Here is a 27,148-nt window from a genome sequence, read left to right on the forward strand (position 1 = left end):
GATAAGTGGGTTCGCACTTCAGTCATGAAAATGAAATAAAGTACAAGTGAATTGTTTCAATCTCCGAGGATGCTAAAAATATCTGAAAGTGCATAATAGATTGCACATATAAATTTATCTACACACACTTGAGCTCGCAAATTAATTTCATTATTAAATTCCATTATTAATTCATGAATTCAATTTTAGTAGGGCGAAAAAAATTGGACAAAAAAAGTTTGAGAGGATCTTCTCGTCTAAACGCACAGCTTCCTCAATTAAAATTTATCGGTGTTACTCAGGACTTTAACTCTACCCTCACCCCCTCATCGACATGTTATGTTTGCAAATCTCGGTTCAGGCCTGCCGTAACGAGTTCTTAGAGAAAGCAATCAAATAATGCATGCATTTACTCGGAATATAAAAAGTTACAACCATAATCATACTCCCGTCCAAAGCTCGAACCCATTAGAGTGCTTTTTCTTCGGTGCGGCGTGAAATCATAACCTGGCAGGTTTTAATTAGTCTAGGTTTTTTTTACCTCAAGTAAGTGTCTGTGGTGAAAGACCTGCGCAAATTCGAAGTTGAATAGAGATAATTTGGCTTTAGATTTTTTCGTGTTATGCCCAACTGATTAAAATAATAGTCAGTATACATTATTTTTCTGGGAATATAACTTTAAAAGTTGCGTACATTTTTTAACCTTTTATTGCTTAGTGCATGAAAGAAACGATTGATTTTTGGCTTTGGTCCTCTGTGGCATTAAATTGTATCAAAACAACGAACGGTTTTTTCTTGTGTTGGGGGAGGGGAGGGGGCTATTGGAGTCATCCCACGAACTTCCAATAAAAAATAACTCTCCAACTCCATTTATTTCAATGCATTGTCCTGCATGGCGCAGTGCATACTTTTTCTCCAAAATTGATGATTAATCCACGCACCCATGGGTTAACTCAAGAGGTTATATTTGGTATGGCGGTCGTTCCTTGGGAAGTTACAGACTCAACGGCATGCAAAATTAAAAATCCGCAAATAAAAGCACTCCATTTGTGATTTGAGACAGAATGAGAACATCTCATTTACCTCAATAACTTCAGGTTGTCATGGTTTTCACCGTGGGTGAAATTACTCGGACGGTAAAATTAATTCAATTCTTAGAGGAAGTCATTTTCTCTCCCGCTTTTTCTCTACGGATTGAACAATACACTACTCTCTTTTTATTAGAATTTAATTTATTTATTAATATTGACTTTTACCGATTGGTGATACGCATCGTCGTTGCTTATTATTCGCCAATTCATAAAGTGATTATTTGCTTGATTTTTATCTCGGTGCATTGAGGACATTCTTATTAGTCCTGAACGTTAAATATTGTAATTTCTGTTCACAACCAAAGTTTGAAATGATCGTCTTTACTTCCTGCCAAGCCTAAGAAAAGACCCACAGCCTTTGTAGGAAACGAAAAATGCCATGATCACCTGGGGCGTTGGGCGCGTTTGAGTGGCTGTGGTAGGAAGTAATTGGCGCGAACGGGCTAGCTGCAGACACCACGCCCTTCGCCCGGAAAAAACCATATTTAGTTTAAACACCTCACACCTCTTTTGACACTACACTACAATTAATCAAGAACTGCATTTCTAGCCGGTTCATCGCTCCTGCGGTAATGACATTTAACCTTCGTTTATCGTGACCCAGGTTTACTCTGCCGTGCTAAGAAAGAACGCCGTATGAGCCTTCAGGCGTTGCCAAATTTCCTTTCGAAAAACAAGGAACTTTCAGAATTTGCGAATATTTCTCCTCCGATTCTTCGGAGGATTTTGTTGGATATTTGGTCTAGAAAGTCTAGAAATTTCAAGGAAAAATATTCATAACTTTCTTCAAAAACGGATATTTTCTGAGAGGAAATTTGGCAACATTCGAATGCTCATACTATGTTCTTCCTTAGCACGGCAGTACTCACCAATGACCTGTGGAAAAATCGCTCGATTTTCCTTCCACCGTTCACTTCCTAGGAGTTGAATTGAAAAACGGGGGTTACTTACTAGTAGGGTGACCAGTAGGAATTTTACTACTATAATTAGATTATTACACTGATATCTGTCGAAAAAGTCTTGTCGAAAGTCTTGTCAGTCGAAATGTTAACATTATTTTTTTGCATTATCTCGGCTGGTATTCGTAAAATGTCAAAGTACAAGTTAGTTTCTTGACAACGGAACAAAAATTGAGACGAGAGAAAAATTAGGCAACGTATAACGTTGCTGACCTGACTTTGATCAGTAGCATCCATATCAAAATCACTTTTGCGTTCTTAGAAATCATTCTCATCGACGATATAGGTCAAAACCGTACGAGTCTCTAAAATTTACGAGAGACCTCCGATTCCGCCAATCCGCGACCGTAGCGGCCTTCTCGGCGACGCGAGGTTTACGTGAATTTGAGCCAAAGTTTTACCATTATTGGGGCAATTCACACGATCTTGTCGCGGTGTCGATGTACAATGTGTGCTTTGCGTGTTGCCCTTGAAGGCGTCCAGGAAACAGCTCTCAAGACCGCCGCCGTTGGGAACATAGCTCACGCGCAGCATGTAGTCTCAAGAGAGTGCGAGATTGCTCCAGATCAGTAAAAGTAACAAGGATGTTTAGGCATTAGGTGAGATTACAATATTGCCGTGCTAAAAAAGAACGCCGTATAAGCCTCCAGGCGTTGCCAAGTTGCCTTTGATAACATAGGAATTTACTGGGAAAGTTATGAATATTTTTTTTTCCAATTTTTCAGGCAATATTGTTTGCAGTTTAATCTAAAACACCTGACAATTCCTAGGGAAAATATGCACAACTTCCTCCTGAAAATAAAATTTTATCGGAGAAAATTTGGCAACTCTCGAATGCTCATACGGCGTTTTTCCTTAGCAGAGTATTACGATGTGCAGGACAGATAACCGATGAGGTTGATGCGCTAACTAAGGTGATCCAGCAATCCTAGATCCAGAAAAAAGTAGGGTCAAGCAAAACGACCTTCAGTTGACCAGTCACGAGCGATTATTCTCAGTGGTTGGACATTGCTCTTTTGCACCGGTAGCTATCTCTCTTTTGTTGGCTAGTGTTTTTTATGTAAAACTGGGATACATTTCTAGCCCATGACATTGAGATTTTAAAGCTCATTTGTTATTCTGTACGTTCGCAAGTTACTGAAATATTAGACGTCATAATAAAACAAATTTTTCGATAACCAAGGCCACTTTGATTGCAGTAATCGTTTAACAGTCGAAATTTCATAGCAGAGCATAATATGTTTTAAAATGACATAATGCCTGTAACAAAGTACTTGGCGCGATACAATTATTACGTTCTGGAGAAAGTTCAATTTGAACTTCAATTTTTAATTTTGAATTTTTATACTTAACCCTCCCGGCAAAGACAATTCCCAAAGTCAACTTAAAAAAGGAATCGATATTTTGCACCCGTATGGTGCCACCCTCAGGTTCCTAATTTTGAGTCAGCTGGCTTAACGGGTGCTGTGGACAGACCAAATTAATTGGTTTTGTTGTCGTTCCTGAAATTAACGGGAAAAATTGACTTTGAAAACTTACCTTTAACATTTGCTACACACACAAAGAAAATAAAAAAAATAAAAAAAAACTTGCAGATCAATTTTAGTTTTTGGTATGGTCATGGCAAACATACACTAACATACAGCATGAGCCTTTCCTCCATCCTCCTCTTAATCTTCTTTCTCTAATTCTCTCTTTTCTTGTCATTTTCCTTCTTCTTCCGATCACTGTTGGAGGAATAAACCTCGGTTACAAGAGCTGATAACTTCCGTTCATATGACCCACCAAAGTTTCCAGTCCATGTAAAGTTTTCAGTCATGTGAACCGGACTTTAGTTCAGAGAACAGAAGTTTCACGTAAAGAACATGAGCCTTATTAAAAAACTAAATAGAAAACTCAGTAAAACTTAGTACTGATAAAAACTACGGTTATCTGAACTGACTTTGCTTCGCCGACTAAAAAATTCAGTTTTCTGAACTGAAAACTTTAGTAGGCCGTATGAAAAACTGAAGATTATTTCTCTAAGATATTGTGCCCTCATCAATTTAATGCAAAGAATATATTGTGTGTATGTTTAGCGAGGAGTTTGACTAAACACGCATCAACGACGTAGAGCTGTTAAGACTGGCTAAGACACATCTCTGCCGTGATAGCGAAGAGAGCAGTAAGTGCACGCTGGGATGAACCTCGAGAAACAAAAAAGCATGGGCTAATCATGGCTGATACAGACATGCACTTACTGCTCTCTTCGCTATCACGGCAGAGAAGGAAAAACGCCGTATGAACCTTCAGGCGTTGCCAAATATTCTTCGATAAAACACGAATTCTCTGGTAAACTTACGAATATTTTTTTTTCCAATTTTTCAGAGAATATTCTATGTATTTTGATCTGAAGTCCCTGAAAATTTAAAGGAAAAATATTCATAAGTTTCCTCATAAATGAACATATTATCAAAGGAAATTTGGCAACTCTCGAATGTTCATACGGCGTTCTTCCTTAGCACGGCGGATCTGGGTCCCAGCTCAAATAAACTGCGCGCACCTCATCTGATCGTTACATTATCACGCGCCTTGCTGTCGCCAACTCGTCATTTCGATTGTGTAAATTCATTGCGTGCAAGTCCCATAAAAGTCCCCATCTGCATAATGGCTCCCATTCCAAATGCCGACCTGGACTGCTTAGTTCCGCCCCGCGAGATCGCGGTCTATTGCTCCTTCGATCAAAGGTCGCAGCCCCGGAGCTCGTAGCTTTCGTCCAAGAAGGAAGTGATATGCGCCCTGCGGTCGATCTCCTTGAAATGGACCTATGTATCATCGCCAACCGTGGGTTTTTCAGCACCCTCCTGTCTCACTTACTTTGTGCGTGTTCTCTAGTTTGACCTTGTGCCCTTCGTTAATCAATCTAGAGCAAGGTGTGGGCTTTGGAATGTTGAGTGACGTCACGAATGATGACTGTTGATGACGTGCAACCATTCCAATCGTTTTTTGAACGAAAGAAGGTAGCTGCGTTTTAACGTTGCAAATTCCCACGCGCAAACAGAACTTTTATCTGGAAACTGTTGAGCATAACTAACTGAAGGTTTCAGTGATTTTTCTTCGGATTACTCGGAAAAATCATGAAAATTTTAGACGATACTGTCAAGTCATATTTTTATAAAAAACGTATTTTTTGAGAATATTTTGAGTGGAGATACATTCTTGCGTCGGAGAAATGACGAGCTGTGATGGAGCCCAAAAAGGCACTTTTTTTTAAACTTTCCTCGGTGAGTTTGATTTTAATCAGATTTTATTTGAAATATCCTTCGAGTTTTCTTTGCATGGAGCAGTGATGGCAATGAGCAGTTGATGTCAAACGAACTTATGACGTCACATGTGTGTTGGAAGCAGATTTATTAAGATCAAATTTACTCACGAATTTGTTTAATGTGAGAGGGTGATCGGTGCAATATGGAGTAACTAACCAATACGTCTGTATACTGGTATTACCAAATAGAATGAGTTTTATTTTCACGAACTTGTGGTACACCAATAATAGGATCTCTTTTTATGGACTGCTTATCGAGGAACCGTTATTTATCGCAAACTTTAAATATTTTTGACCTCGGCGTAAACTATCCCCTCTCTGGAGAATCTCTTATATTCAACCCTGATCTTTGTAATCAGACTTTCACACAGTATTATAGAAATAAACACTGCCGTCCTAAAGAAAAACGCCTTATGAGCCTTCAAACGTTGTCGCATCTTCCCAATAAGATAGTTATCTTTGAAGAAATATATGCATATTTTCCTTGTAAATTTTCAGATATTTTAGATCAGATATATTGCAAACAACATGTACTGAAAAATTGGAAAAAAATATCCACAATTTTACCTGGAAATTCGTTTTTTATGAAAAGAAATACGGCAACGTCTAAAGGCTAATACGGCGCTTTTCCATAGCAAGGTAGATCAAACGTGATTTTTACGTTAGCGACTAAATGGCGTAATGCAGCAGCTTTATGTCGATGTTTATTCTTCCGAAGAATAATGGGAGTCCATAAGGAACGAATAAGGTTCTTCAATTTGTTGGGGATCGATAGTTGATGGAGTTTTTGCATATTCATTATTGCGAGGGGCTCTGCTCAAATGCCAACTCAGCTCCTTTCCGAGCGAGGAGAAATTAAACGTTCCACGATGCGCCCGCTAGAAAACGCATTCCATAATGTTTGCAGTCTGTGATTCATTTGAATGACAAAAGATCCTTACTCACGACTTAATCCGCGCGCGAGAGGCACTTTTTCTCCGGAAGATTCATGTTGCACTTTTACTACTCCCTGGTTGAGTGCGATGAGATATTGTCTACGTCCAGGCTAGGCGTTTACCAAAGCTGTCGTTTTATTTTACCGAAGATTTCGGGGTTCCCGGAATTGATTCCGATTCCTTAAAGTTCCAAGAAAAATTCCGGGAAAAACTTCGAAATAGGCCCGGATTCTATCAGTGCTGTCATTTTATTTTACCGAAGATTCCGGGGTTCCCGGAATTAATTCCGGTTTCTTAAAGTTCCGGGAAAAACTTCGCAATAGGCCCGGATTTTATCAGTGCTGTCATTTTATTTTACCGAAGATTCCGGGGTTCCTGGAAATAATTCCGATTTCTTAAAGTTCCGAGAAAAATTCCGCGGCAAAACTTCGAAATACGCCCGGATTTAGTTCCAAAGATCGTCAAATTTGATTTTTAAAAAATTGGTCAAATTACGATAAATCCCAAAATTCCGTGAAAGTTCCGATTTAGGAATTTTGAAGATTCCAGGAAAAGTTTCAATTAATTGAAAAGTTGTAATAATGCGTTACTTCGCCAAAGCTCCGATAAAACAACAAGCTTTCCTCATTTATTGAAAGAAGATAAGGAATTTCCATGAGGCTGCGGTTGTGGAACTCTCCATTGAGACCCACGCCTAAACTTCGCTCTCAAGAGATATGAGTTCTGTATTTTACGTGCGAGTTTATTATTTTCACAACGACACTACAGCCTGTGTTTCATTCAAGCGCGAATAAAACATTAGAGTGCATCTGCGACGTTTTGAAAGGCAATAAATGAAACTTTCCTCAGAACGGTAGGTAAGGTTAAAAGAATATGTTGCACTTCTACGCCAGCACCAGTCAAGTAGATTTTTCTAAGCGGTATGTCCTGCTATAAAAAGTTAACGAGAATGGAAATTGAAATGGAGTTTTGATTTCTCCCGGATGTAATCGAAAAATTGAAGTGTGCAGTATGTCTCTTGTTGATTTCATTACATTTATGGGCTACTTTAAAATAGTGAATTCGGACTGGTAAATTTGATCCTTCATCCGCATTTGATATCGTTACGGAGAGAAAATCCATTGGCGTCGTCAAAAAGGCCGGTTCTTAGCTGCGCTTTCTGTCTAAAAAATTCGAAATTTGGAAAATATGCCTATTGATAAGTATCTCAATCGAAGAAAATCATGTATAGAAATTAAAAATTTGTGGATACTTCGTTTTTCTCTGGTTCCAATTTTGGATTTTTCCTGGCTTCCTTTACTTCACACTGTATGTGATATGGAGCCAGTGCTTTTTTACCATTATGATGCTTAGGCCGTAATGGTGTGTTTTTACTCTGGACTGACTCAGAAGCTGATGATGGCATCCATCGTGTTTTTCACAGGGCAATATCAAAGCCAATGTCTTGAAAGTGAAAACCTAGCGATTGAAACCTGGCGTCCATTAGGTTCGTTCATCGGCAAAGGATAACCAGCAGTAAGCTAATTTTAAAATTTATAGACAAAGCTACAGATAAAGAAGGCAAAGGGTCAATGGAGCGATCCTATCGCTGGAAGTGGGTGGTTGCAATGAACGTCGAGGGTAAGTTTTAGATTGATCAACGACAAAACTCAACAATAACCCTTTAATTAGTCCATCATCTTTCCCCTACGCCTATAAGAACCGCTCGGCTTAACCAATAGGATCGCTCCGTTCTGTCTTTGTCTATCGTTTTGTCTATCAATTTTAAAACTCAACCCGCAGAAAACGGGTCTGTGACGCACGCAACTGATCCATTCACACGGCAAAGCTCTTTTTCAATTTGTGGCGCCAGCAATCTGGACCGGCCGAATCTGCGTGTCGCTAAACGGACATTTCGTCGCCTGCGTGCTTTTACCCGCGCCTGCGTGCACTCCGCAAAGAGGGAGGGGGGAGGATCTCGCCGACAAATTTGAATGATCGATGAAGGAAGTAAAAGTTGTACGGATTTATTGAAACCGGTTGGAGAAGAATTGTGAGGATGTTGAACGAAAACTCACTGACCGAGCCTCAGGCACATGCACCGGCTTCAAGTCACTTGACGGATTGTCAAATAGGGCGGAAAGCCCTTCTTATCACCTGTGAAATAAGCATGTTTAACTGTGTAAATTGGCAACACTGACCGCCGATGCTGCCGTTTCGTGTCAAAATGCGCCTATTTCCTACAGTTTTGTACGAGGAAATTTTGTGTGTTGTTCCGAAATTGGCAGAACTGCCGGTCACTTGTACGGTCGATTGAATCATTGTGAAACCGGCCGGTTTAAGGATCATAGTGTCAACATGCCACCGGTTAGACTCTGGGGCACTGCTGCCATCAAACGGCCTGACCGCTACGTTTTCTTGTATTTTTTTTATGTAAAATGGTTCCTGCCTGATTGGCAAACCTGCGTAAGCTTGTCTTGGTGGCCGAAAGACTCCTCAGCGTGATTTTTCGTTGAAGTTAAAATATCGAGACGACGCGTTTTGACGAAATATGATCGCGAAGTTTACGTACACGAGGGTGATATTTTAAGGCCTAATTTTGGGAAGTATAACTTTACTGTGTTGTCGGTAATATTTTAATGATAAATTTAAACCCAGGCCTCAAAAAAGACACCCTTTGGAGCCTGGTGTTCAATTTTTTCAGTCGGATAAAATGTATTCTTTGACTAAAATTACTGACCAAATCAAACAAAACTTGCACTTTAACAGATAAAACTCATGGTGATATTAAACCGTTTTTTCTACCTCTGCGTTAAAATCTCCGTGTTGACGTGAATATGGTACCACCTTTCACCAACAAGATTTTTTTAAGCAGGGATCTTGGAAAAACTCATATTTTAAAACAAACTGCGACTCTTTTCCGGGCTTAAAGACTCGGCGTTTTTTCTACCTCTGCGTTAAAGTCTCCGTCTTGGCGTCAAGATGGTAACATGTTTAACTCCGCTCACCAATCACTGGCGACCGATTGCCGATATTTCGCCATTTGAAGTTAAGGTAAAGAATCCATTATTCAGGTGTTCGTTGCAAACACCCTGTTTATCAATCCGTTTCCATAGGTTTAATGGTAGATAAATCGATATATCGCAAAGCGCTTGCCACGCCATTGTCACCAATATGGTCTTTTTCAGGAGGAATATTAGCCAAACGACAAATTAAGACTATTTGGGCCCACAGCTTCGGTGTTTTTTCTACCTCTGCGTTGAAGTCTCTATGTTGGCGTTAAGATGGTACCTTATTTCTTCCATCAACATGGTCGTTTTTAGCCGAGATAAATTGAAGAACTATTCTCCTCTCTAAGCGCTCTCCCTGGTCCCATCCTCCTAATAATTCGAAGCCATCAAGACAATTCCCTCACCCTCAATTATAGTCTTTGCCCCTGATTAGCAATGCTGATTGCAACGAAAAAGGGAAATTCGCAATACAACGGGCGGAAGCGTCAAATCAGGTTAGAAACAAGCTTCGTGACTGCAAAAACGCTACACCCTTCTGCAGACGGATTTTTTGACCTTGCTCTTGATTTAATCCTCTCACTGGTCTGGCTAATCTACATGCTGCCAACTCGGACAAACAGATGTTCTACGGCACATTGCGTCTTTAACTTCAAGAATACGAAGTCTCAAATCATAATTCTTTTATCCACTGTTCATCTGTAGCAATTTAATCCTCAAGTTTTATTGATTTACGGAATAGTTTACAAAATAACTTCTAAATTTTTGATTGACCAATCATTTTTTAATTCAAATTGGCGGTTTTTCTCTTTTTTAGATAACTTCAAAGGAAGTCTAAGTTCGCGGTATACTTTTATCCCTTTTTGAGATGGCAGCAACATGAACATAAATACAAACGCTTCAAGTTCAAAAGAATCGAATTTAATCATATCCAGATCAACGCAGGAAAAGAGATTTGATGTTATTTTCCTCTAAGAGCCTGAATGCTAGAGATAAAGTATTCAATAAGCACTTCTTTATGATTTTTCTCAACTTTGGGTTCTTCACTGGAATCATACAGGGTTATTCAAAAGTCACGCACCACTGGCCATGAGGGGGGTTGTGGCCTTTTGAAATTTTTGAGTTGCCCCCCGCCCTCCTCCCCCCGAGGGGATCAAAAACTGGAAAGTACCTAGACAAGTTTCCTCCTCGATATGAGGAAAAACGTCTTGAACCGCAAATCGACAGCATAATTAGAACCAAAGTTATGTCTAGTGGTGCGTGATTTTTTAATAACCCTGTATATTGACTTGTTCAGCAAAAAATTACTGTTGGTTAATCCTCTTCCAAATTTGATTTGATTCCTTTCCATTACAGCTCCATGCAGTCAAAATCATCTTCCAACATTAATACGAGAAAATTGTCTATTTTGGCAACAAGGCTTGGACTCGCGGGGGAAAAGTAACGTCTGCTTCTGCAAGTCTAAACTTAAACTCGTTCCCGGCACGCGTCAACTTTCTTGCTCCGCCAGTGAAGTTGCACTAACCCAGTTCAGTCCCATCCGCTAATTAATTTGCCTAAGACCGTCACGTTTCCACCAGGAGCCTGAGACATGCTCTCCAAATAGGTTATGTAGGTGCAGAGAAGGATCGTGCATCGGTTGCAAAATTCTTTGCTTAAACCCTACTGAAAATCTGGGGAGATTTTGGAAAAACGCAACACTCAACAGAAATTTTGAAAAACGAGCCCGGCTCTTAGAAGTTATAACAAAAAAAAAAGGAGATAAAACTGAAAATTGAATGTGTCGTTGCATTCTCAAATTTCCTAGAGTCCCTTTACACTGAGAGTCAAGACAACACCCCCCCCCCCCCCATGGAGTCACAAACAGGAATAAAGATTACAGAAATTGAACGTTTTTCGTAATCTTTGAACGGCTCATTCTCAAATTCCTCTCTCCGTTCCTTCTCTCATTCAGCTCTCATTCCGTTTGTGCCTTGCCGAACCCATAATTCCCTGGTCCATTCCAGAATATAATCTTTGCAATCGGTGAAAATGTAATCTTTATTCCCGTTTGTGACACTGTGAAGGCCTAAAATACGGGAACCAATCAGAAATGGATTCACATTGTCTTGACTCTCAGTATGAAGGGACTCAAAAAATTCCGAGCTTTTGCGAAAATCGCAAATTTTCCTGGTATACCAGAATATTTTCCCCGATGTTTTTTTCTATTTCTATGTTGTTTCTTTCTCTAAATCTATCACTGATTTTCCCGTTTATGATTTTTTGCAGGTTATGTTGATACGGGCGGGGATTTTGGCGACATGTCTGTTTATAGCGAGTGCACAGAAGGAGCCCCGGAGGGAGGTGGACCTGGTGACGGAACCCAGGCCCGGGCAGGAGTTCGTCCATGTCCACGCCTCCTCAGGCCCCTCCAAACCGAATAAACACTACATAAAAGGTAACTGTTTCCATCTTTCAACTTCTCGTACACTGAAAAAAAATTCTCGGCGTTTTTACCAAGGTCCGTTGGTACCTTCACCATCTCACTTTTTTTACCATTATTGGTAATTTTACCAAGACAGACTGGTAAGCTTACCTAAAAACCGGTTTTTTTACTTCTTTTCCAGGTAAGAGTACCACTTTTATTGGTAATCAATTCTCGATAACTTTGCCATTTTATCTCGGTAATTCTACCACAGTCGATAAAAAATATTGGCGTTTTTACCAAGGTCCAGTAAAATTACCGAGAAAGTTCAATAATTTTACCGAGATTTCTCGATAAAACTACCAATTCCAAAAATGGTAATTTTACCAAGAAAAAACTGGGATCAAATAGAACCCTGAATTCTTGGTAATTTTACCCTTTTCTTAGTAAATACACCGAGATTTTTTTTTTCAGTGTACCCAGCTCCCGTTCTCGTTCATAAAATATAAGAACAATAACTGTATTATAGACTTGCAGAGATTAAGGCTAGGAAAATGAACCCCGCGGTGTTCATACTCCCTATATTGAAGTAAATGCTTTAGATAACTGAATGTAATGTGGGTAAGGGAAGCTGGAGCGCCTTCAATTTTTTGCATATGACACGGATATCCATCGAACACGAATAGTTGCATCTAGGCGCTAGTGTCAGTGCCGCATCTCAATCGAATGTGCTTGGTTTTATTTCGTCATGCTATAGAAGAGCGCCGTGGTAATCATACTGAGACGGTACTCAGGTTATTCTGATTCTGTAATGATTTCCCGATAAACAAGTAAATTTTCTCATTTGAATTTTTTACAATATTAAGTTACTCACTTGCTGTAACTTATTTGATAATAACAAGAAATGGGCAGTGGTTTTCAAAAGAGAACCAAGTGACAGCAACAGGTGCCAAATACAATGGGTCAAACTAGGAACTTCGGGGGGGGGGGGGGATATCATCTAGAGGGATCTGTATCGGCGGCACAGGATGATATTCTATTAAAAAGGTCTGGGAGACTCTTGCAGCTCCAAAATGTTTGTTTTCAGTTGTTCGAGAAAATTTATCTAGCTCTTAATCTAAGATTGGTAAAATAATTTGATTCATGACGTCACCCGGAGCTCATTATCTACCTAATAAGTAAGATGACTATTGCTCCCGTATAATGGAGCTCTTGCAAGTGTGAGGAATTTGCGGTTTAATTTCTGATTCTTATGTAAAATTTCACAAGAATGACGATGGTGCTACTGGTTTTCTCTGAAATCAACAAGGTTCCAAAAAAAAAAAAAACTTCTGAAGTTGAGGCCATTATAGAGGGGATATCCCACGCTAGAGAGCCCACCTCTACATCACGACAATCTGTCTATGCAAAGATAGGTAGAAAATACATTAACAGGGTTGCCACTTCATTTGGGGACTCCAAAACTGAAAACACGTCAACCCTTCTAATGTATTGGCTCCCTATCTTTGCATGGAGAGTTTGACTAGATACAGAGGTGGACTCTCAGAGTAGCGTGGGATATTCCCTCCATTTTGGCCTCAACTTCGAGAGCTTTTTTTTAATTTGAAGTTGATTTAAGAGAAAACCAGTGGCATCATAATGTTTCTCGCGAAATTTTTCAAAGAAATCAGTATTTAAATTGCAAATCCTTGACACACGCGAGAGCTCCATTTTGCCGTGCTAAGGAAGAAAGCCGTATGAGCCTTCAGACGTTGCCGAGTTTCCTCCGATAAAAACCAAAATTACTGGGAAAATAGTGATAATTATTTTCCAACATTTTCAAACAATTTTATACGCAATTTAATCTATAACATCGAAAAATTTCAAGGAAAAATGGACTGCATTTTGCAATTTGGAACTATAAATTCTGGTTCTTCTGGAAAAGCATTTATAGGCATAGGGAAACTAATGGCACATACGTTGTTTTTAAACTAGGCTGGAATTTTTAGTTCCGAATTGCAAAATGTAGTCCGAATATGCATGAATGTTATAAAAAATACATGTTTTATCAAAGGAAATTTGGTAACTCTCGAAAGTTCATACGGCGATCTTCCTTAGCACGACAGCATTATCCATAAGGGAGTGTTGAACCCCAAAACGTAAAAGTTTCCACCCTGTCACCAAGAGATTAATGGAGATTCCCTCTTATTCTTTATCTGTGGCAGTAAGCATCTTTTGCGAGGCGTTGATTTCAAAGTTGGCCTTTGTTTCTGTTTCAGGCAGAGTTGCTAAAAGTAATTTCATCGGATGAAATTTCGTGAAATTTCACAAGAAATTCCATGAAATTTCTTTTTTCCCACTGAAATTTCTTAAATTTCATGAAATTTCTTAAATTTCATGAAATTTCTTTTTTCCCCTTGAAATTTCTTCTTATAATCTTTCACGAAATTTCTTAACTCTGGTTTCAGGGGTGCAGGGCGACTCGATTGCGGGCGAGGTCTCGTGGGTGGCGCCGGTGAAGACGAAGCTCAAGTCACCCTCGATCGTGAGCCCGAAGAAAGCGCAGGCGGCGTCGCCGGTCGAGCTGTCGCCGATCGCCCCGGCCAAGGATAGCCGACTCCTCCGGCTCACGTCGTACCCGGCGTCGCCGCAGGAAGCAGCACCGTCGCTCGACGAGGCTCACGACTTCGCCAGGCACAACATCACCAGAGGTAATTAACCTTCTCCTCCTCATCGCACCAGCACCGGCCCGCCCGCCGTTTATTCCTCCTTGCGAGCCGCGCGCCGCCCGCCCGCCCGCCCGCCGCCGCCGTCACGGCGTTGCCGCGCCAAAGATCGCGCTTTTGCGGTAAAACGCTCGCTAACGGAAGGAGGAGTATTTTTATGGGTACTACAAGGCCACCAGAGGAATCATTACTGATTGACACGACCATCTTGAGCTCCATAAAGCTCTTAGGTTAAAAGAAAAAGAAGAAAAGAAGAAAAAAACGACATTTATACTGTTTTTAAAATAAACCGGAAATTACTGTGTCTCACACGGAGAAAAATCCATAGATTTATAAACCAATTAGTGGTTCATATGGAACACCACTAATAGTCGTAAATGAATTAATGATTCTCGGTCTGTGAACCAAGGTATCTTGTATCATACTAAGGTATATAAATGTGGTGGTACAAGGTATATGTGCTATTATTATATATTTCCTTTACTACTATTAGTAGTGTTCCATATGAACCACCATTTGGTTTATAAGCAATAACTTTTCCTCAGAGCATTGCAAAATGTAGTTAAACTCTGTGGGTCAACGCCTTCCTTTACTCCGGTGAAGGCGACAGCGTTAAAGATATGCCTAGTAATAACGAAAATCAGCATGGAGAAAAGAAAACCCGCAAAATTATCAATAATCGTGGTAGGTCGACCAAACATCGGGAATTTCCGATCTTTAACAGTTAAAGAAAATTCTACTTAACCGTATCGACGATAATGTTGAAAAACAAGTTTACAAATTACCTATAATTTGACTGCGCTTGATGAAAGAATGTGGTAAAATTGTACCAAAAACAATACCATATTACTGATATGGTGAATTCTTAATGGATTTTTGGTGACGAATTAGAATTTCTGTTCATATTACCAAATTTATTCGCATTTGAGATCGACGAAGAATGGATTCAATGCGGAATTTGGTTAAGATATTGGTTCATTGAGGCAAAAGAAGTGGTCAAAGTGTTGTTTCTCCGTCGCAGTAAACTTCGGTGATTTTATACGTCTATCTTTCTGCCCGAGCGTTTAAGTCTCCAAGCCAACCTCTCACGGAGGCACATAGCGATCTCCCATTTGTACGACGGCAAGTGTTGTATCTCCATCGTAATAGTCATCTGAGATTCCATACGTCTATCTTTCTACCCGAGCGTTAAAGTCTCCAAATCAATCCCATCGAATTAATTATTATATACTTTAAGTAAAAAGCTTGATTGTCTAAAAGCTGAATGTTCGTGTTTCTGGACACTGAGTCAGTCTTACTCGTATATCCTTGGATTGCCCCATGCCACAGTGCGTCTTTATTTCATTTATCGCAGCTGCAGTTTTTCCTATATTGCAGCCGACTATTTTCTCGATTCCCTACGCTGATTGTCGCACTAATTAAGACATTACAAATTGTTCCTCACTGAGAAATACGGACTGCGGTTTGATAGGAATGATAATTGGTCCGGTACTTAACAATCCTGTTGGTTTAACGAACCGGTGACTTTTAATTTCACGGTTGCCAACTTCTGTGATCGTTAATCTTGATTTAATTTCATCGCAGTCGCTCAAGATAACTGAGCGCTACATTTCGACGGCCGCCGCGAAAAGCCGCTGACACCCGGATCAAAACGCGTGAAGAGAGAGAACCTGAATTTCTGAATTCATGGATGGATATTCGGTGTTCTTGCTCCCTGCGGTGATAATTGAATCGGGCTCTAAAAGTTTAATGCAACCCTAAAAAGGCAACCTTGATCATAATAACGAAACAAAAGAGGATAGGTTACATTACACAGTCATAACTGGGAGCATATTACTATGGAATGGAATCATTCCGTTCGGAATGTAAATTTTAGTATAGTTTTTTTGAGTGGTGTCTCTTTTCGAATGCGCGCTAGAAAAATGTCCTATCCGTCGCATATTTTTTTTTAAAAAAAATATTTTTATCCTTTTGGTTTGTCTATTGCCAATTCACAAAGAAATTTGACCTCAAACTCATTTTTTGACAAATCATCGTATTTGACTGAAATAATTCATATCAACATTTGTGAACTCCACAAAAAAAATTGGACTCCATACTGGAATATTCAAAATTGAGGTCTAGTGCTTCACATAAACAATAATTTTTCCTCCCATTTTTCTATTTTTCAACAGATTACTAAACGCTTTAATGCTGTTATCCCTCAAACTTTAAAAACCTGGAATATTTTGTAAAATATACTCTCAAAATTCCACGTTTTAATGTTGCATTATTGTCAATGTCTGGTGCGCTTATACGGATTCTAATTAAAAACATCTGAAAATGCTTCATACGGGTTCTTATTTGCATTTTATGAGTAGAAGAGAGTTAAAAAGCATCCCAGCAACCCCAGCTATAGTTTTCAGCTACTTAATGCTTCAATCTCTCCAAACGTTCCGTGAAAAACCCGAAGTATGATGGAAAATATATTCACAAAATTCCACGTTTCAATGTTGCAATATTGTCAAAGTCTGGCGCAGTTACGGTGATTCTACACTGGAAAAAAAAGAATCTTAAATTTGCCGCCAAGAAGTATTTCTTCTTAAATCAATAATTTTTCTGGTCAATGTAAGCTACTTTTTTGCTTAACCCAAGCCTTATTTGTCTTGTATCAAGAAAAAGTCAGCTTAAAGCAAGATAAAAAAAATTCTTGGCGGCAAATTCAAGAATCATCATGCTTGATCCAAGCTACTTTTTTTTCCAGTGTAATGAAAACTTTTCACAGATGTTTTTCTTTGTATTTTACAAGCAGGAAAGAGTTAAAAAGCATCCAAGCCATGGTTTTCAGACACTTAATACCCCAGTCCTTCCAAACAATATCTGTGAAAAACTTGGAGTATTTTGAAAAATGAACTCACAACTGCCCACGTTTCAGTGTTGCATTATTGTCAATGTCTTGTGCACTTAGATTGATCCTAATTAAAAACTTCTAAAAATGCTTTGTAGAGGGTTTTCTTTACATTTCATGAGCAGAAAAGAGTGAAAAAGCACCGGGGCTACGGTTTTCAGCCGACGTTATGACGCCGAGATCAGCGGCCGGAGGAAAACTCGGAGGATTCGTTTCAGCCCAATTGCGTCGAGAGCGGTGCTGGTTTATGCAACTATTTCGTAACGTGAGCTTTCTCTGAGTGCAACAATTACAGATCGATGTGCTTGCTGCTTACACCTCGCGACGCGCCGACCGCAGCCCTCCGCTCGCTCGCGCTCGCGCCACAACGCCGGGTAAACAACGCCGCCCAGGCCCCGGATCAAACCTGGAGCGCCGCGGATTTTTGAGCACGGGCCGCGACACCGCGCGCGCCGGCACCCGCTCCAACAAATTATCAAATCCATTTTGCACTCTCGCGGAATTTTTACCGACGCACAGTGGATCTAGAGTCCCTTTATACTGAGAGTCAAGACTATGTGAATCCATTTCTGATTGGTTCCCGTATTTTAGGCCTTCACGGTGTCACAAACGGGAATAAAGATTACATTTTCACCGATTGCAAAGATTATAATCTGGAATGGACCAAGGAATCACGGGTTCGGCAAGGAACAAACGGAATGAGAGAAGGGACGGAGAAAGGAATTTGAGAATGGGCCGATCAAAGCTTACGAAAAACGTTCAATTTGTGTAATCTTTATTCCCGTCTGTGACTCCATGAGGGGGTGTTGTCTTGACTCTCAGTATAAAGAGACTCCAAGTGGATCGAGTCAGGAGAGGTCGGACAAAATGTGAAAATTTTAAGCGCTTTAACTCCGATAAAAACTTTGAGGTTCTAAAAGTGGCTCCATTGGTTTCTTCGTGAGATTTGCCTCCAGAAGCACCCCTTGAAATATGACTAAATGAACATCAAAATTTGCAGATTTAGTCAACAATTTCATGTCTAACCTCTCTAATTGACTCGATCCACTGTGCGCACAGGCGACCGGTTCGCAAGCGGAGATAAAATAATTTAGAGGCACTGAATTTGAACAGCCTGCTCGCTGATTTTTGAAAGCTATGGACAAAACGATCGACAAAACCATGAACGAAGCCTCTATCTTTTAGCGTAAAATTAATTTTTTCCCCCTGTTTTCCATCAATTTTACACTTAAAATCTTACGAATGACCAAATAAATCTGTATCTAAAGCAGAATTGGACATATTTATGCTGAAAGGGATACCCTTTTACACGCATACCTTATAGATATACTTCCTTTTATCAAGAACACGTCCGTATTGATTACGGCTTTGACTAGGCGGAGACTTGCACTTAAAGTTGAACCTGTGGGCCTACTCGAATGTTTAATGGTTGCCAGATAGTGCTGATAAACCAGCACTTTTCCCCGCTTAAACCCATTAAAAGTACACATATCTTATCGCACACTCTGGGCAATTGCATGGTGCGCAAACTTAATACGACGTAGGATTTTCCATTAGTAAAGAGAAAAGGCGTAATAAATACTAATCAGCCAGATTAAAGACGACTAGTTTTTCATATCGTGTGACGGCACAATAAGGCTCTTGTTGGGAGGATAGAATCCGCTAATTAATCAGTATATCCTGCGTAAAATGCATGGAAACAATGCAAGCTGCTATTTAAGTCTAAACTCTATCTGAAAACTTACAAAAGGCTTTAAACTTGAATGTTTTACAGCCTTATTACAAAGTATGATATGACTTCAAGGAACCCTCCTCTGCCTGTCATTAACATCATGCGGGGTAAATCCAAACGAGTGGTAGAAATGGTCAACTAAACGGACCTCATTATGGAATTGTGAAACTTCCATTTAATTTACTATTAAATACGGTTGAATTGACTTTTTCCTCGTCCCGTGGTATGAAAAGATTAAATATAAGTTGTGCGAGAGTCCCATGTGTATGTAATGAAAGAGACAAGAATCAAATTATAAGAAACTATCAATCAATTAAACATTCTTAAATCGAAAGAATTTTTTTATCTGGGTAAACATTTCGTGCTAGAGAGGGATTTCAAATTTCAAATGAAACATCCCCTGCAATGGAGACTCAATGCAATTGTGGTATGTACCTAATTTAATTTGCGATGTACCGGCTGTAAGTCAGCCTGACTTAATACCTTCCAAGAACTCTTGTAACTTCAGTTGAAAACAAACATTTTGCGTTTAAATGTATCTCTGTATGAAAAAATTGTGTGGATTTTCTTAGTAACCTAATCCGTAAAATTTGATCACTCGTCGACAGAGAAATTTCCAAACCACGTATCTCGTTTGCGGTGTTGAAAAATCTCTACTCCCATTTTACTTTTTTACAGGTGAAAATCAACATCGCTCTGTTAAATTTTCACAGAATTTTCTCCGCACGAAAAAAAAAAAATTATGGCAGTTTTTAAAATAGCCGTTGAGTAGTTTTCCATTCAAAAAATAAAATACGACAGGAGTTGTGCAACGTCGCAAACCGAGAAACGTGGTTGGGAGTTTCCCTGTCGTTATTCCTCATCCCGCGTTAAAGTCTCTCCATTTGAGTTGCCTCACATTACAACTAAAAAACAGTCGCTTCTGCTTAAAGTTTCGATCGGTTTTTTTCCATTGAACTATTTAACCCAAGTTAAAAGACTCCTTTTAATTTTTAAAATAAAAAACGCGAAAAATTTGAAAAATCCATCACCCCGATTCGGCAACTCCAGAGGAGGGGGTGGCGGGAGGCGATACCGCCGTGCTAAGGAAGAACGCCGTACGAACATGCGAGAGTTGCCAAATTTCCCTTGATAAAACATGTATTTTTGACTACATTCATGCATATTTTTCCTTGAAATTTTCAAATATTTTAGATTAAATTGCGTACAAAATTGTCTGAAATTTTAGGAAAATAATGTCCGCAATTTTCCCAGTAAATTCGGTTTTTATCGGAGGAAACTTGGCAACGTCTGAAGGCTCATACGGCGTTCTTCCTTAGCAACGGCAGGATACCCCGCCGTGTCCCGGGCCCGTTATCCGTGGGCGCCAGCCACAATGCAGTTTCGAACTAAATGAGTCATTGTTTACGGCGTGTATAATTGTGTATGGGGCGCATAAAAAAATGGATTTGCCGTGGACGTGTGTGTGATAATATCATTATACTTCCGCGCAATTTGATTTCGAGGCGCGTCCGGATCGTGACTTTGCACCTTAGCCGCGCCGAGCCAGATAACGGCCTCGCGGCAGATCATTCGGGATTTAAAGTAGACCATTCATCCTTCAAATAGCTTCATTAAGTTCACTCACATCAACCTGGTGTGAATTTGTGTAAACGGTGATCTGGCGTCAAATTTCAGATACCTCCTTTTCCACTCATGAGGTATGTTCTGCCGTGCTAAGGAAGAACGCCGTATGAACATTGATATGTTGTCGAATTTCCTCTGATAAAATTCGAATTTACGAAGGATATCCGAAAAGTCTAACTATTTTGATCGCAATTTAATCTAAAATATCCGGAAATTCTGATGGAAAATATGGATAAATTTAGTCAAAAATACATGTTTCATTTGGGGAAATTTGACAACTCTCGAATGTACATTACATACAACGTTCTTTCTTAGCACGGCAGTGTTGATGTCCTGTGGGCTGATTATTGAAATTGAAGGACAAAGAGGACTTAGGGAGTATGGAGCGATCCTATTGGTTGAAACGCGTGGTTCTCATAAACTGAGGGGAAATATTGGACTAACTGTAGGGTCTCTTGTCGGTTGTCGTTTGTTCGTTTCAGAATTGTTTATAAATTTTAATATTGATTGGAATATATGCATGTAAAGTACGAAAATTCCTGCAAACACTTTTAGGTCCATGTCTAAGATCACAGAATCATGACTTGCAGTGTATGTTACTATAGAGATAAAGGGATTCAATGACGGACTCATAAAACTGCAAGTGACAGCATGACCCAAAATCTTCGTTTAATTTATCGTTCGTTCGTCATAATCCGCTCATCTTAAAATCATGACATTTCTGGCCTACTCTTTGACGCAGCCCAAGATACAAGCCTTGAAGATTGAGAACAATCAAATGTTACGGCTTTTCGGCCCGTAAACCCGCTTAGTACTCTAAGCTCCAGGTTCGTATCATTTCAATCGAGTTAAAGCTGTATCACATACTATCGAGGATGGATATAAATATCATCACAAAACTCCTCGAAATTTAGAATTTGCCCGCGGGCACGCGTATCATCAATTAGAAAGCACATTTCTGAGAATCGGTAGTAAAAAAACAATGAGGCCCACGCCGCCGTGCTAAGGAAGAACGCCGTATGAACATTCGAGAGTAGCCACATTTCCTTGTCTAAAATGTTTATTTTTGAGGAAAGTTATGGATATTTTTCCTTGAAATTCTCAGGAACTTTAGAACGCAGTGCGAACAAAATTCTCTGAAAATTTGAAAGAAAAATATTCATAGGTGTACCAGGAAATTCGTGTTTTACATGCGGAAATTTGGCAACGCTTGAAGGTTCATACGGCATTTTTCCTTAGCACGGCAGTACGAGAGGTATCAGGATGCATGAATAGAGACTAACGTAGAAACACTCGTGCGTATTACGAAGGGCAGAATCCTGGTAACTTAGAGTACGTTGTAAAAACTTGTTTTAAGGTTGATTTTTGAACAGCAACAATTGGAATAGTATCCAAAACTGTCTGCACATTTCAAAAAGGAGTCTTAAGTTTAAAAACCTACTGAATAATGGGTACCCTCTCTATTCTAATAAAATCATTTTAAGATGCGATGGACGGGGTGAGGTAGGAGAGTAAGACGGGCCAAAGGTCGCCGAATTCCGAAGAAGGAATCAAAATTCAGAGTAAGTCATTAACAATATTGTTTGGCAGGAAATTTTTCTTTGAAACAACGTTGTGTTATTCAAATAAGATTATTTGCTCATTAACCGCCAACCGCCGATATCGACGATTTCGCTGGCCGCAAAGCGGCTCTTGGGGGCGCGTGGCGCCCCGGGGGTTGGTCTCCTGGTCATTTTTTAAAATGATTCGAAATATCCTCGATGATACCAGCCAAACTTACAACTGAATTAGATCTCTGAAACATTTGCGATTCCCATTTAAATCAGTGTTTTTTAAAACATCTGAAACAATTTAATGGTAAAAGTCCATATAATCTTACAAAATATATTGAGAGAGCCGTATTATGTCCAATCAAACTTATGTCAACCAAATTATTAATAGATATTAGCAACAATAAAATCGTTTTAAATGACATGAATCTGTGCATGAATACCAGGTAAAAAGGATTTAAAAGAATCAAAAGCGCGTGTCTCACTACTCTGATGAATTCACGAATGTCATGTTCATTGATGGAATTATTGCCTTTCAATGCACTGGATGGACTGTCATGCATGGCATGTTACATGAAGGAATTTCTACTGGCTGAATTTTAATTTTTCGATACTTTTAGATTCCTTCATTGTTACGAGAGTGTATTTAGAATTGCGTATTAATTTGAAATCTTCAATGTGTGTCTTAATAGGTCAACTACTACACAAGCCAGAAGATGTGAGCATCGAAGATGAAGGAATGACAGGCGTTATCGACGAATCTGCCGTCGCTACACCAGAAGAAAGAGCAATTTTGGTAAGGTAACTTTTTCTTATTCTCCGTATGATAATCACTGCTCTTATATTCTTTCGTTACATCAAGTCGCACCGTACTCACGACCTTCGTTAAAATAAATTTACCCGTCAAATCCTGACAAGTTTGCTCTTCTCGACCACTGGATCACGGGATGTTCAAAGGAGTAGTATAACCTTGACGCAGTAGAAATCAAAATAATGAGGAAAAAAGAAGGGGAAGGGGAAGGGGAAGGGAAAAAGAAGAGGGAGAAACAGAAAAATATGAAGGAGGAGAGGAAGGAAAAGACAAAAGAAAAGATATGTTTAATGTATTCTTAACTTCGTGCAAAGGACTTGCGTGTTACATAGTTCCTTTTGATTTAATAAATTTTCACTTCGTCCCTTCAGCAAAAATACGTCCATTTTCCATGTGACAGCAAAACGTCCAGTTTACAATGCCACTCTAATTTTGAAGGAAAGATTGAAAATAATCCCGCTGTTAAAGAACGGTCAGTAGATACACACATGTCGGTATATTTAATGTTAGATTATAGAGCTTTAAGGACCCAAAAGGGCAACCAACCTACAGGGCCGGATTTAGGGGGTGGCCACTTGGGCCCGGCCCATGGCGGCAAATTTTAGGGGGCGGCAAATGTTGCAATTTTTTCAAATTTAGGTATAAAAAAAATTGGATTCAGAAATAAAATTACAAACGAGAAAGGGGACAAAATCTCTCATTTCCTGAGAGATAAAGTACAGTAATTTCTAATTTGTTCGTCTTTTGGTGATACATGAGACAGAGCCTTCTATTAGTCTAGTTGAGAGAGAAACCAAACACGCAGTTGGGCCTGGAGCGGCGCGGCGCCAAGAGCAATGGTGACTTGAGATAAAAAGGAGAAGCCCTTGTCGCGCCGGTCAGCATGAAACATATATTAGCACCTACAAGACTCCACGAATACTTCACGCATTGCGTCAATCGTAGTGCGGTCAGCAGCGGTTGGCGTGAAACTCATAGTGCCTACAAGACTGAAAGGATGCTTCACGCATTGCGCCAAACACAATGCGGATGACGTGGTGGCGGAAATTAAAATTATTACCTAAACCACATTCATGTTTATTCTTTCATAATTTTTTCGTTCATTTCTTATGAATGAAAGGCCTTGTCCACACAGAGAAAGGTTTATGGAACTTAACTTTCGCACAAAGTTCCGTGAATTTTTGCTAGTGTTGACATGGTATTCACAAATTATTGTAATTTATGAAACGACGCGACGGGTAGTATGAATGGAGATGTTGCATGTGTGAGGAATTTGCGATTTGACTATAAATTCTTATGTAAAAGTCCGCGAGAAACACGATGGTGCCACTGGTTTTCTCTGAAGTCAACTCCCAAGCTCAAAAAAAGCTCTCAAATTGAGGCTAAAATGGAGGGAATATCCCAGAATATCCCACGCTAACGTGATAGTCCACATTTACATCAAGACAAACTCTCCATGCAAAGATAGGGAGCAAATACATTAGCAGTGATGCCGTGTTTTCAGTTCTAGAGTCCCCAAATAAAGTGGCAGCCCTGTCAATGTATTTGCTCCCTATCTTTGCATGGAGAGTTTGTCTCGATGTAGAGGTGGACTCTCAGGACAGCGCGGGATATCCCCTCCATTTTGGCCTCAACTTGAGAGCTTTTTTGAGCTTGGGAGTTGATTTCAGAGAAAACTAGTGGCACCATCGTGTTTCTCGCAAACTTTTACATAATAATCAACAGTCAAATCTCAAATTCCTCCCACATACAACACCTTCATTGTGAAAATTAGTACCACTGGATAATTCGAGTTCATAGGTTAGCTGCCCTTTCGGGTCCCAAGCGCTACATGACCTGATCAAACCTAACCTCCAAATTTTCGAGTTGTCCATACTTTCCATATAGAGGTACTCTATAGCTGGACCGGGAGGGCGGCGTGGAAGCGGGACTTGGGCTTGGGCCTTGGCGCGACCTTCACGGACGGCGGCGCGGGGCTGCGTGCGGGACTCGGGCGCCGCGACGCGCTCCACGCATGAGCACCGGCACTGAGCAGCGGCGCGCAGCGAGCATGCCCATTGAGGAATCGTGCGCGTCGCCGCCGGTGAATGAAAACGGTGGCACACTGAATGCCGAACGGTAATTGCCCGGTGGCACTGCACTGCCACCGCGCATGCTCGCCCGCACTTCCGATCCTCCTATCTTCATCGGCACGACATCCAGCCCAGCGTCACGTTGTTGAGTGGCGGTAAAAATCCCCGCGCACCGCCGACCACGAATCGCCATGGCCGGAGGCCCCTGTATTCTGCCGTGCTAAGGAAGAACGCCGTATGAGCCTTCAGACGTTGCCGAATTTCCTTCTTTGAAACGCGGATTCAATAAGAAAATTGTAATTTTTTTTCCAAAAATGTCAGACAATTTTGTACGCAATTTAATCTAAAATAGGTAGCTGAAAATTTCAAGAGAAAATATGCTATAATTGGTTGCATGAAAAATACATGTTTTATCAAGGAAAATTCGGCAACTCACGAATGTTCATACGGCGTTTTTCCTTAGCACGGCAGTATTCACGCCCAGATTCAGTGGGCTCTTCGTAACCCGAGTCTGGCAGCTTCGAGTTTTTTCCACCCGAGTGCAAAAATATCTGAAGACCCTCCGAGTTTCCTCCAAATTTTTCTTCTGCAGTTTTGTTGCTAAGCAAAATGTTTCTACGGATCTGGGTGTTTCTTTGGAAATTTTAAAACCACCCTCGTGCGACACACACAGAAAAAAAGAGAAAGATGGGGGAAAAGGTAGAGGAAGACAAGAGAGAAGAAAAAGAATGATGAGAAATAGAGGAACAAAAACATGGAGAAAAAGAAAGGTTTTTTCCCCATTTTATCTTCCTTTTATTCCTACTCTTCTTCTCTTCACTCTTTTCCTGCTTGTAACCCTCCTTACTCTCTTCCTTCTTTCTCATCTTCTTATTTCTCTTCTCCTTTCTCTTCTCATTCACTTTTCTCATCTTCTTATTCTTTTCTTTCTTCTATTTTTCTCCTTTCCCTTCTTCTTTTTCCTCTCGTCCTTCTGTATCTTCTCATTTTTCTTACTCCTTCTCCTCCTTTCTCCTCTCCTCCTTTCTCCTCTCCTCCTTTCTCCTCTCCTCCTTTCTCCTCTCCTCCTTGTTTTCCTCCTATTCCCCTTTCTGTGTTTCTTATTCATTCTCTTTGTCTCCTTTCTCGTATCCTCTTTTCCTTTCATTTCTCTATTTCTTCTTTCTCCCTTTTTTGTCTCTCTTTTCTTCTTTTCCTTTCTTCTCCTTTCCTTTCTTCTCCTTTCTTTCCTTCTCCTTCCTCTCCTTCTCATTCTTATGATCAGTTCTCCTCCACTTACGATTGGTACAATAATCAAAACTATAAGACTTGTGCAATGTGTCAATCACTTTAGGATACTTCAGAGACTTAAACGAGCGTATAGAAAAGTAATCTCATTAGCACTGAGTGGCACACGCTCTGAGATCGGAACTAATCCAATACTTTAGAACAACACATATGCTACACGTGACAAACTCTGTGTTTTCCAACTGTGAGTTCAACTAAATTTATCAATGTGAAAATTGAAAATAATGTATATCGGAGATAAATCCAATGCCTAGGTTTATAAACATTATTTGATTGAATTTAATGGCGCTTAATGTGCCAACAACTTTAAAGTAATTATTTTACATTCAAGAGAAAAATTGCAAGATTCTAGTGAATTGTTCCAATTATTAGAATGTTTCACTATATTGGATTTATAAAAGCACCAGTATCCTGTGAAAAACGTAAAATAGCCCTTCGCTGCTGCGTTCATTGACTCATTGAAATTATATTTGAATCCCAGAGGGTTAATATCGAATGAAATTTTCACTTATTTTTTACGCTTGAAAGGGGATGTGTGCACTTGAGAAAATATTTTTAGCATTGATTCCAATCAAACGGTTGAATTTAAGCATCATGCAATCTGAAAAGATTTGTAACACAGCTCTCTCACTGACTAAATCACCGGGTGTTTTTTTAATAATAATTCAACCCATTTTCTCACGGCCTGAAAAAGGATGTGCATATTTTTGCGGTCATCTCTCCTTTTTCAATGTCAAAATACGAGGCGAGGTCCTTTACGTTATTGGGAGCATGACACCTCCTCTGAATTTATGAAAAATATTATGATCCGCATTCCAG

The 27,148-nt window shown here is 39.9% G+C and overlaps 1 protein-coding gene across 1 annotated transcript in view; it reads left to right on the forward strand.

Annotated features, from left to right (window-relative positions):
- LOC109032208 (uncharacterized) overlaps positions 1 to 27,148 on the forward strand; it is a 123,473-nt gene that overhangs the window by 48,868 nt on the left and 47,457 nt on the right. Inside the window, exons 2-4 of the mRNA XM_019044223.2 lie at positions 11,524 to 11,692; positions 14,107 to 14,349; positions 22,852 to 22,955. Coding sequence (XP_018899768.2) covers positions 11,527 to 11,692; positions 14,107 to 14,349; positions 22,852 to 22,955 — 513 coding nt within the window. The 5' untranslated portion in view covers positions 11,524 to 11,526. The remainder of the gene's footprint in view (positions 1 to 11,523; positions 11,693 to 14,106; positions 14,350 to 22,851; positions 22,956 to 27,148) is intronic.

Source organism: Bemisia tabaci, chromosome 5, assembly GCF_918797505.1.
Source record: "Bemisia tabaci chromosome 5, PGI_BMITA_v3".
In the NCBI taxonomy this organism is placed as follows: domain Eukaryota; kingdom Metazoa; phylum Arthropoda; class Insecta; order Hemiptera; family Aleyrodidae; genus Bemisia; species Bemisia tabaci.